Here is a 13393-nt window from a genome sequence, read left to right as displayed (position 1 = left end):
TGAATATCAGTTTTAAACAGTTGATAAAAATATTATACAACTTAAAATACCAATAAAATAACCTGAATTTTTCCACACCTGGAACTCTTTTCTGGAATACACTTGAGTTCCCTAATCACATTATGCTAGATAGAAAATCTTCATCTGTTTAATATAATCTTTAATTTTTGGAACTGCCAGAAATCATAAAAACTAAATTGGGTCAGTAATCAGGATGATCTAATTCAGTAATTAATTTTTTAGCTAGAAATATTCATTATGAGCAAGAGGATTTACATTGCAATAGATGCTCTACTTGTCATGTTTTGACTCAGGTCTTTTCAACTGAATATAACGTAATTTTTTATATTACTCTTTTGTAGATTTGTAACATCATCAAAGCAAAAATATGGGTAGACCGATAAAAGCGGCTGCTCATAAGAGAAAAGAATGTACTCTTAAAACAAAACAACTTAAATATTTGAGGGAAAAGATGCATAGGATTTGGAACCAAAAGTCTGTCATGTAGATGATAAATGTTGTCTAAAGTAAGGGGAATAAATGAAATGTAATTTGTCAAAAGAGATGCAATCTGAAAGGGAACATCAACATGATTTGAACCACAAGTACCTTTCAAATGAACTTAAGAACAAAGATCACACTGTTTTTCCTTGTTTCATAAAGTACCTGTAATGAAAAACCTGAAGAACATTCATATCAATTGACTGCTACGAAGAATGTAAGTGTGAAAAACTGAGAAACAAAAAGCCAATGAAGGACATACAGATGAACAAATGTTAATGATAAATTTAAGTCAATACAAAATTTAGTAACCTAAACTGAAAAGTTTAATAAAGTATGCAACAATACAAATATAAATTAGTGTAATAATGAACTTACAAAAAATATTGTGAATAATCAACAAGTTACCTTTAAATTAGAAATATGTTTAAAAACAAATGGATTATTGATAGCAATCTGTCTTTTAATTTTATCATTCATTGCGTTGACATAGGTCTGATAAACTGCCATACATTTCTTAGCTAAAGATGATGCATAATAAATAGGTATATCATGCAATTCAGGATGCTGACCCCAGTATTCATCTGAAAGATGATTAAAAAAAATATTAAATATCAAAATTTTTAACAAAATATGAAACCCAAAAGAAAAAAAATTAAATGCCATTCATATTAGCACACCACAAACATAATAAAAAAAAAGAACTGAGAAATGTAGAAAATGGTTTCATGTCAGGGTTTTTCTACAGCTGTGATTACAACAGTACTTCAATTTACATAATTTAATTATATCAATAAGTAGCAATTAGTAAATTATTTATTTACTGAAAAAAAAAAAAAAAAAACATTATTTCATAATTAGTACAGGTAGATTCCCAAGACGTAGACTACATAACAACATAAATTTATTTTGCAACACACGGATAAAAATATGAATTATATTATATTTTGTCCGAATTATATTTTCATAACTCATATACTCACAAACAGCTTTTTTCATTTGAGTTAGGTGCTACAACCATAATGGTTACAGGCAAGATGACATGAAAGACTATGAATGACACAAGATAGCATTTCAGGAATAATCAGCTTCCAATTTTAGCTTACTAGGAAAAGTAAAGAGTGAGATTGTTTTACAGTGTAACTTTAGTCAGTGTAACTTTTTTCTCAAAGTTACACTGACAATCAGTTTAACAAACTTAACAAAATGCAGGTGCTTTTCTAAAAGTGAAACAATGATACCTTCATTCTGTTTATCACATGGACTGGTTATACAGTGAATACAATTACTCTTGCAAAAAACAACTCTGAATAGTGCAACTTGTAATTCAACCATTTTATACACACTATAACCATAATACTGGTACAGATAATGTAAAGGAACATATTAAGCAATCAGGGTAAACAACCTCAAACTCTTTTAGACAAAATATATCAGTTAAATATTAATTTTTTTTCAGTTAGCTTTGCTTCTTTTTCGATCTATACTCAATGCTACAACAGTATAAACAAGTAAACAACATCTAAATTAAAAAAAAAGTAATGATATATCAATAGAGAGTAAATTTACCAAGAATAAGCAGTAATTCCTGCGCTCTGCCAAGAGCAAAAACAGGAATCAAACATCTTCCACCTCTATTAACAATGTCATGTACAAGAGTTGTAAATCTTGTTTCCCGCTCCTCACGTTTTTCATGGACATGTGTGCCATAAGTAGATTCCTAAACAAATATTTTAACTTCTCATTAAAAAGCACTAAAAAAATGTATAATATAACACAGATATTAAATCACATATAAATAGATTCATCACAATAGGCAGTAAAATAATCGAAATGTGACAGTAGTTAAGAAAATTAATCACATGCAAAACTAATATAGCAATAAAATGTGTTACTGATTTATGTATTGTGTTTGAATTTTAATAAAAGTGCTCCTGATAAAATGTTAGCAGGGAAATACAAATGTAAGTAAAAGTTCTGTTTGTATTCAGAATTTCAGTTGTAACAAAACAAGAAGTTTTATATTAATTTTAGGAAAATACTATGTTTATACACAAACATATATCATGGAGATAAGGTAATCCAAATAAAACAAAGGAACTGTTCTGGCATTTGTTTGAAACATTTTACCAGAAAATTGAGATAAAACCTTGATTAGAGTAGCATCAAAAATGCACAAGAAATTATAAAATAAAACACAGATGTGATGTAATAATCCAACCAATGAATAATTTTTTGAACTGTCACTGAAGAATTTTCAGGTCATGTTATCTGCAGGAGGGGAACAATGAATGGTTGAAGAATTTAACAAAGATCATTAATAAAAAAATAAGAAAAGGAAAGGGGATATTTTATAAACTAAATCATTTAAATGACTTTAAAAGACTTGACAGCAACTTCTGGTTTATTTTCTGTAAATAGCTTTCACTACACAGAAGTACAATGGTATGAAACAGATTGTTTACAGTGGGCTGAACACTTTTTTTTGTTTTCTAAAGATTTACTTAGAGAAAAAATCATTTACACAGGAAAAGAAATCAAGTTATACGATAAAATATCTATTTTTCAAGTTTTCATCAATTTACAAACATGGTAAAAAATAAAGTAATCATAAAAAAAAAATCTTGTATTCATAGTTAACAGTAATTGGATGTAGTTGAGTAAATTTGGAAACAGGAAAATTAAAAGAATTTATCATATGTGACTACAGGACTAATAAATGAAAATTGGAAAATGAAGGAAGACAAAGTTTTTTTATGGAATTTTATTAAAAAAAAAAAAAATCAATCAAAGTAAATTTTATTAAATCATATAAATTGATGATATTGAAGGTTGCTAGGTAAAGTGATTGTGAATTTAGTGAGATAAGGCAGCAAAGGTATCTAATTGTGAATGGAAGAAGGTATTACATTTGTGCGATGATTTGATCTGCTTGTGTTAAATAGTATACAAAGGGAGAATTAAACATATTTGGGAGGAGTAGAGGTTTTGATGATTAGTTTGTTGTGTTTCTAAAACAAAAAATGAAATTAAAGATGTTAATCAACAACATGACATTAACATTGATAGATATTGGTTTAATGAGAGCAAGGGCAAGGTCAGGATATGCATAATTTGAAATTGCAGAAGTTAATGTCATCTGAAGATAAAAGCTAGATAGGTACAAGCAGATTTTAAAGAAGAAAAAATTGCAATATGGTTAATTGACAATTAGAGTTCAGAAATTATTCTAGACAAGATTAAGGAGGAAGAGGATAAAAAATTAGTATTAATAGTAAAAATGACACAGTACCAAATAAAAAAACAATTATATGACTGAGAGAACCATAAAATGAGAAAGAATTACATATTTTTAAGTTTTACTGATCGAACAAGAAGGCATTACTCAGTAGTTAACAGGAAATATACTAGGTGGCATAAAACAGAGAAGTATTTTAGTAGTTAAGGCTAAAATTTGTAGTTGATGTGAAAGAGATGAAAGGTTTTTGGAGATCAGTTACAGTTTTTAAACAGAATTTCTTTAATATATAGTCATTAAGAGTTTTAGTCATTAAGACATTTTAGTCTACTCCAGTTACTGTTGTTGGACAGTGGGCTAATGCCTCTCTCTTTTCTCTTTTGGCCTCCAGAACCACCATAAAATATTACTTTAGAGGATGATATGCATGAATGCAAATGAAGTGTAGTCTTGTACAGCCTCAGGTCGGCCATTCTTCAGATGTACAGTTAATTGAAACCCAACCACCAAAGAACACCAGTATCCATGATCTAGTATTCACGGCCATATAAAAGTAGTGCCTTTACTAGGATATGAACCTTAAATCTCCCGACTTCAGAATCAGTTGATTTGTGATGACGAGTTCACCACTAGACCAACCTGGTGGGTTAATGGGGTAGTGTCTATAAATTATATTACTCCCTATAAGGTAGGTAATAATTTGAACAAATAAATCTGAGCTTAAAGCAGTTCTCTAAAAGCCAAAAACAAGGTGGCTGAAACTGATGGTGTCTCCAAGTCACTTTTTAAAGGTGTTCTTTAAGGAGTTGTTGCAGAATCTACTGACCTATTTAAGCATTATAAGTAAACTGAAAAGATACTACCAAATTTTTCAAAGTCTGTAATATTTTCAAATTAAGAAAGGAGAGATATGAATTGTAGAAAATTATAGAGGGTATCATTTATTAACTTCTCAATACATAAGGGCGATAAAATTAAGAGTGATGATAAAGCTGACTGTAAATCTCAGTTTTATAAACTTAACGAGACAGCATGTCATGTAAATTCTAAAGATATTACAGGAATTTATCAGGGCACAAGAATACCAGCTCATGTGATAATGGTATAACAGATAATTTTAGTACTTTTGTGGATTGTTTGATATAATCAATCCTGTTCTCTTTGGTTATAAACAATGTTTGAATTATGTTGGGAGAGGAGTTCGAATTGATAACATAAATTAGATAAGTTGAGGTTATAAAAGTTAAGTAGTAATTGGGATAAGCTGAAGTTCATTGTACATAAACGATTTGGTTTTATTGGCATCTGTGCAATGACATTTCAAAAAATGATTCGTAATTAGAGGAAGTATTGTCAAAAGTGGGAAAAGAGGATAATTATGGTGATATTTTTGAAGAAGAGGTACTGGTAATGTATGAGAAATGGTTCTGGGTAACGAAGGAGTGAAGTTGTTATTAATTAAATAATTGAGAATTATACTTAAGCCACTCTTATCATTGGAGAATAAGTAAAAGAATGTGTATTGGTAGCCAAATTTATATAAATTCACTTTAGAAAAACTATCATTACTAATGCAATACCTGTAAAAATAAAGTTGTGTTTAATATGGTTATGAGGGTTATTGTTAATTATAAGGGAAAGATTTGAGAATATCATAATTATGAAGGTTCTTAGAGAAATCTTTTAATCAAAAAGTTATTTTCTTTACTAATGAATGTGCCAAATTAGTTTTATACTTAAAGATTGGCAAAAATCTTTTATTTTTTATATTTTTAAACTGCTTATACATTTATAATGAGAGATTTATAATGAGATAATTTTTTTAAATTAAGTGGTAGGAACTTATTGGAAGAGCATATGATGATGTGTTGGATGATTACGTCTGAAAGGTTTGATTGGTTTAGTTAAGAATGGGTGGAATTAAAGAATAATAACATAGATGAATTTAACATATAACTTTTTTCTATTATGAATAGTATTTATTTTATTCCATATTTAGAATATATTGTGCACTGAGTGAGGAGTTATTTCTGAATAATTATGTCTAGTATTGACATATGAAAGGTTAGAGAAATGTTGCGCTTTGTTGTGCGAGTGGGTTTGTTAATTATAAATTTAATAGAGATTAGTAGGATAAAAAGAGTCGATTGCTATACTTAAATTTGTTTATAGTAAAATAATATATTTTTAATATTTATTAATGTCATTAATAATTACAAAGAATAAATTTTATGTTTAATTTTGTTTAAGAGTAAAAAATACATTTTTGTTAAAATTGTGAATTAGCAGGTTGTAGATTTTATTGTTTAATTTTACACTTCAGGGTTACAGGTTGTTTGTAGTTTTTATATAGTGGTAAATTACTGAAAGTTTAAAAGTAACCAAATGAATTTCAGAGATCAACACCAATATAAAAAGAGTTTTATTTGTAATTTAGTTATTATTTTTATTTCAATGATTAATTCTTTTACAATAATTAAATTTAATTAAGGAGAGAATAAGAACAGTAACAACTTCACATATGATCAATTGATCATTGTTTAAAAAAAAACTTGTTATTGCAAAATTTGTTAATATAAAGATGTGAATAAATTATTATCATTCCTCTTGATAAGGTAAAGATTTTCCAATATGAATATTTCTTCTTTAAAAACTGAAAAACCATTTTCCAGAAAAAATGAAATTATAGATGGAAGGTATAGTATATACAATTTCTTGTCTGGAACAACCCAACTCTGTGTTTAGTCTTAAACTATCAATCATTAAAATCTATTCCATATATTTAATGATTATATTAGAGAATTTAGGTTAAATATTAAATTTCTTAATACTTTGTCAACCAGAGATTATGAATAAGCTATGGAAGTATTGCGGTGAATGTTTATTAATTACTACTTTGTTTATGTTTTATTCATAAGGGCACAGTGTTATCATTATTTATAGTTTTCAAACAGGCATGAACTAGGGAGCTACATAGCCATGTCAGCAATCAAACCAATTTCACATTCAAAATTTATTCAACCGTAACTGAAAAAGTTTTGTTAAGTGGCATTTACAAGATCATAATTTGAACGCCCAATGAATTTTTATCATCTGACAGGTCATGCAAACTATGCTTCGTTATGTCTGAAATTTGCTTAGCAAATTAAACAAAATTAGCGCAAACATCAATTATACTGATGGTGTTAACCAATAAATTCCTATATCCATGTTCTCATGAACACATAAACAAGTGCAAATTTCTTAAAGGAAGTAAATTAAAAAACATACAAGCTGATACTGACATTTTCATTTTATTTTATGATCATCTTTGAATCCAGCAAGTTCCATGAATTTCTGGCATGATAGACTAATAAAATTAAAGTTCAATAATATTAGAGGTATTACTGTAATGGTATGTCAAACTACTCTAAAATTGCCCTGTTACCAATCTATTGATACACAGTTCTTGGCTGATGTTGCTTCACATGAAACAATTTTTGCACTGTTGTTTTTACAGATTTTTAATGGACTGAATATAATAAATTAGTTATTATGTTTTTATTGTTGTGGCTCAGCTGACCCCACACACATTATAAACACGTAGAATGTAAATAGTAAACAAATGGAGTATTTCACGATCTCATCCAGTTCTCACCGTTAAGAGATTTACTAAGAACACATGCTTAACAAATAAAAAATACCAAAGGATAATATGTATAATGTAATATCAACATACTGTAATAAGTACATCTGGATGTATAGTTGGAATTTCTGCTGCCATTAAGTGTCTGTCTTCCTGTCTTGAAAAGTCTCCAGTGTACAGAATCTAAAAATAATAATTTAATAAACAAAAGTTTAACACTAAGAGTAATTAATATTATTATTACAATTAATGTGATTTCTATTTGGGCATGTTAGGTATATTTCTATCAAATATATTTTAGTAGTGTTGATTATAAACAAAAAAAAATTAAATTCTGTTGTCAGTGATCTTCAATAACAACCTCACACTCATAATTACCTGTAGTAATTATTTTCAGCATAGAATTAGGTGTGCTCCTTAAGAATTATTCTGTATTGTTTAGTAATGATTAACAAATCAAAATAAATTTCTTTGGAAATTTATAGATTATTTAAAAGAACTCTGAACATAGGTTTTTCAAGTACATTTTATTTCACATTGGTCGATATATATATTTTAATATTAAATGAAATATAAACCTCCAAAACACAGTAATTAGATAAGTAAAACATACCATATTAATTTCCAATAATTGATTTTGCCATATCTCGCATCTTCAGTTTAAATTAAATCTTATAACTACATTAAAACATATTCTTTTTACAAGTTGTCATTTTACTTGAAATAATTTTTTTCTGAAATTTTGAATTGTATTATTAACATATATGTAAATTTTGATATCTAGTAATAGAGTTAATGTAGTTGTAAAATTTAATTGCAACTGATGATGTAGCATATTGTGAAAATGAATTATTGTAAATTAACAACGTAAGTAAATTTTTATAATTACTGTGTTTTGGTGGTCTATACTTCATATAATATTAAATTTTATTAACATTGTGGTCAATATGTTAGTGAATTATCTGAGTTTTAAAAAACTATATATATACGTATTATTTTACTGAAATTAATTTTTTTAAGATTTACATTATTTCTCTGTACAGTTAAATTATAATTATTTCTACTAAATAAACCACCAAGTACAGAATATTGAAAAAAGATATATCTGACCTTAATTTTTCATGAAAGTACTAAGTACTGTTTAATATTGTCTTATCTCAATATTCTGTTTACTAGGCAATTTATATAATAAAATTTGTATATATATATATATATAGGTATGTTCAGAAAATAACTGAACATTTTTAATTACATGCCAATGTAGATATTTAGTGATGTGCGGTTAGCAGCATTGTTTTCCGCATAACCTCCTCTGTAATCACATGTTCTTGGATTGTTGATATCTCGTTTAGTTTTTGTGTTATTGATATTTGAGTGTGTTTAAGTGTTAGTAGTGATTTTAGTAATGTGTGATTTTTGGTAGCAATGATGCAACATAAAATTTTGTGTGAAACTGGGGAAAACTTGCACAGAAATATTTCAACTTTTGAAACAAGCTTTGATGCTCTGAGTCGTACACAATGTTACAAATGGATTTCATGATTTAAAAGTGGTCGTCAGTCAACTGAAGGTGACCCTCGAGACCAGGAAGGCCTTCGACTTTGACTGATGACATCCATATTAAGAAAATCAATCATCTGATGTGTGCAAATCACTGATTGACTGTCAGAGAACTTGCAGAAGAGGTTAGCATCTTGATTGGATCATGTCATGACATTTTCACTGAAAAATTGAACATGCATCGAGTTGCAGCAAAATTTGTTCCTCATTTGATGATTGAACAGCAGAAAGAACATTGAGAGGATACTTGTCGGCAACTTCTTGAACAAGCCAATGACGATGATTACACTCATATTATTTCCGGTATGATGAAAGAATCATAACGGGAGATGAAAGCTGGGTTTATGGTTACAACATTGAGACAAAAGTTCAATCATCACAATGAATTGGCAAAGGATCTACACAACCAAAGAAAGCACAACAGTTTCAATCTAATGTCAAAGTGATGCTCTCTATTTTTTAAATTTTAATGGAATTATGGATTTTGAATTCTTGCTTCATGGAAAACAGTGGACCGTGCGTACTATCAAGGCATTTTACCACAGTTATGTGAAAAAATCCATAAAAAGAGACAAGAGTTGGGACAAGACAACTCATGGTTCCTTCATCACAACAATGCATCCGCACATTCAGCTTTGTCAATTTGTCAGTTATGTCAAAAATCAAATGAATGTTCTTCTTTAGCCTCATTACTCGCCAGTCCTGGCTCCTTGTGACCTTTTCATATTTCTGAAATTAAAAGAGTTTAGACTGTTGAAGCTGTGAAAGAAAAAGCGGCACGCATCATGAAACAGCTCACAGCAGAAAACTTCCAGCACTGTTTTTAACAATGGAAAATTTGCATGGAGCATTGTAGGGATTAAGAAGATAAAAACTAAATATGTATAAATTTAAAGTAAAATATTTTACAGAATTAATCTCATTATTAAATAGCCAAAACACACACACACACCCACGATTATAAAATTAACTGTACATTATTCTGCATTTGGAAAACATAGTTCTTATATTACAAATGGTACACAATTCTTGCAAAGAATAATGCATGTGGGTTTAGCAGTGATTTTACATATTTTTTATGTACTAGGTTAGGTTAAGCTAATTTTGGTTTAAATAGTAGCTCTATTTTTTCCTTTTGAAGGCCTCAATGTAATGTCTTCAATAAAGACAGGTTCTCCATATATGAACCACACTTTTTTTATGTATGCTCAAGTCTTACCAAGAGAATCAATTTTAATGATTCTTTTAACTTTGTAGAAGTTTTCTGGTGGCCCATAGTAAGTTTTTCCCATATAATAACAGAAATGCTTACAGTAAAAACAGTACATATTCCCATGAGCAAGGGACAGAGAATCTTGCTTATAATTGATAGTAGTTTTATAATTTCTCTGTATCCTTTTCTTATTTTAATAAGAATAACAATGCAGAAAATAATCTGCATTTCCAAACTGGAAACTGAGGGTCTGAGCTCATGACTACTAGCAGCCTTTTCATTGATTATTCTACAGCTCTCTGATTTTTATCAAGAAGCATCTTGCCTTTGCCTTTTCTTAAACCTTTTCGTGAGGGGAGTTATTTTTATACATCTATTCAAATGTTAAATAACGAAGCTGAAAAATATAAAATAATCTTTTCAAGAACAAAGACAGACTTTAAAAAAAGTTACTCTAAACTAAAAAAACAGTTTTCAAATCTTAAAATTTTTGCTTTTGAAGTCAACACCAAATTAAAATGAATAATAAAAGATTAATATTTTACAAACAACAGTATTTTAATTAACCTTTGTCTATTAAATCTTTTTTAATTTCAGAAATTGCAAATAGTTATACTATTTATAAATACTATACTTTTACCAAAGGCTAAGGGTAAATTAACAGTGAACAGAACTAAACGTTTAAATCCAACGCTTATTTTGTGATGCAATCATTATTTTGTAAACCATCATTAATTAAATTCACAAATACACAATGTAATTAGAAATTATCTTTAATTTTGTTTTACAAAGGTATTCCTAGAGTTAAAGCAACTGAATATATGTTTTTAAGCTCACTGTGTTTAAAAGAACCAAGCAGATATCACTATTACAAATATGTCAATATTATTATAGTTACAGTTGTATCAAACTGATATATTCATTTTTCAATCATTTAAATTCACTGACATATCTAATTAATCACATCAATCTATATATTATTTAAAATAACTTTTATGAACTTTTCAAAACTATGAATACAATCAGGGTAGTCAACCAAAACACAAGGTATCTATTAATATATTTTTTTAAGATATATCATAACAATATATAACAACACATGTACAATAACATATATATTGTGTTTATGAATACTTCACAGGCCAATTTTTGATTCACTAAACTTCTCCCAATGCTTACCATATGATTAGTGCTAGTGTTAGTTCTCAGAGTAAAGAATAATTTCATTACATCTGAACTAAATTTTACAAGTTCCACCATCAAACAGTCTGAAACTCTACAATCAGTAAGATCTGTCATGTTTTTTCCCACCATACCCAGTAATTAAAGAAAATGTACATTTTCAAAAATAATACATATAGTAGATATCAAACACATTAAGCTGTATAACAGAAACAGCGGGGTACAAGGGATTGAATAATATTCATGATTAAATCTCACATTAAGATAATACATTCTGACTAGTTTATAAAGGAAGAGTCTTTCCCATATTGCTCTTTTATTTTAATCAAAATGAAATAAAACATAAATAAACTGCATGGAAGATGAGAGTGAAAGGATTAGATGAAAGTAAAAGATCTAAACAAATGTATTTACACTCAAAATAATAATAAAAAATTACTAAGTACCTTAACTCCTGCTATTTCAATCATAAACATTGCTGCACCCAAAACGTGACCAGCATTGTAAGCCCAAAATTTTACTCCCCCTACATCCTTTTCTTCATGAAAATTAATTGTTTCTATCTTGTCCATACTTGCTTCTAAATCTGATTCTGTATACAACATCTGTTCAGTAGCAATATTGCTAAAACAAAATGGTAAAGAAGCTGAAAAGAAATAATTTCACAAACTAAAAGCAAACATGCATTCTGAAAAAAAAGAGGATAATTGTTCAATCATGTTATTAAATCTGAGGTCAGATGGCAGAAGATGATATGTCATATTTTTTCGAAACTGACTTAAATGTATTTCCATGTTTTCCTTACAGATAATTATAAGGTGGCAAATTCTTATATGCCTATCATCAGTGGTTACTGAGATATAAGCTGAGGTCGTTCCTCATATGTTCATTCTTTTCTTATTTTGAAAGGTGGCATAAGCAAATATATCAAAGTATGTAGCTTTGCCATCTTTTTATCTTACATTTTTCTGTAATACAGAAGATGTCAAAAGTTTATATTTAAGTTTATTTTATTTTGTCATCTGATAAAATGTGATTTTAGCATTTTATTTTTAAGGTGGTAGAATATACAGTCGAACCTCTACATAATGAACCTTGATATTACAAAAACCTTGATTTTACAATTTTTTTTTAATGTGTGACATTTTAATACAACTATGTATAAATTTACCTCTATTTAACGTACTCATACCTCTGTAACGAGATGGTGACATGCTGTATATTAACATAATACAGTATGTAGTAACTTACAGTAATTTTTACAAAATGTGTTTTAAAAATAATGACATTAATATTAGTATTTTGGACATCTCTGCGAGTTTAAGGTAGTTATTCTTTTGACTTCCGTATCTAAATTGTACCTGTACACAAACACAATGTATTCTTGACAACAGTCAAGAATGACAGGTTATTTTTAATGAACTGGCACAGCAAAAATTCCCAAGATTCTCCTACACAATAACAATAAAATTCTAACAAAAGATGAAAACACGCGTTCTGCCGTAACTATCTGCCTACACATTAAAGTAGAAGAAATTCCTGAAATCTATTTACTAACGTAGAGCATTAAAATTACTGTGCAAACATTTATTAATTTATTTCAATGAGACACTTATCTACAATACGTAGACATGAAAAATAGAATTCTTAGAAAACATTTAGCACATACTCCCTCTACTGTTCAGTGCATACATACAGTTCAGCAATAATTTTCCTCGGATTAATTCAGTTGGTCTTGGTCTTTAGATTATGTTACTCATGTTACACAGTACTATACCGTTTCTTCAGTGTGCCGTACACAATATCAAAACAGAAGCGCCTTAGTGTTTTGGAAAAAATTAGCGTTATACACAAAATTGACAAAGATGTTAAAAAATGATATCGCACAAAAATTTGGAATCCCACCAAGTTCACTGTCAACAATTTTAAAATACTGGGACATGATACTACAAGAACCAGACCGGCATAAAGAAAATCTTGTGAGAAAAAAAATTAAAAGATAGCACATATGATGATATCAACAAAGATAATTTAAAACGGATGACAGTGATGTGTAAAAGAAGCTTCTGTTATC

The 13393-nt window shown here is 28.5% G+C and overlaps 1 protein-coding gene across 1 annotated transcript in view; it reads right to left on the bottom strand.

Moving 5' to 3' along the window:
- Cpsf73 (cleavage and polyadenylation specificity factor 73) overlaps positions 1-13393 on the bottom strand; it is an 87512-nt gene that overhangs the window by 52708 nt on the left and 21411 nt on the right. The window contains exons 5-8 of the mRNA XM_075380546.1: positions 11766-11943; positions 7458-7547; positions 2071-2221; positions 910-1085 (exon numbers count right to left, since the gene is read on the bottom strand). Coding sequence (XP_075236661.1) covers positions 910-1085; positions 2071-2221; positions 7458-7547; positions 11766-11943 — 595 coding nt within the window. The remainder of the gene's footprint in view (positions 1-909; positions 1086-2070; positions 2222-7457; positions 7548-11765; positions 11944-13393) is intronic.

This window comes from Lycorma delicatula, chromosome 1 (genome assembly GCF_047948215.1).
Source record: "Lycorma delicatula isolate Av1 chromosome 1, ASM4794821v1, whole genome shotgun sequence".
In the NCBI taxonomy this organism is placed as follows: Eukaryota; Metazoa; Arthropoda; class Insecta; order Hemiptera; family Fulgoridae; genus Lycorma; species Lycorma delicatula.
Note: the sequence above shows the minus strand (reverse complement) of the source record. Positions and strands in the feature narration are given on the sequence as shown.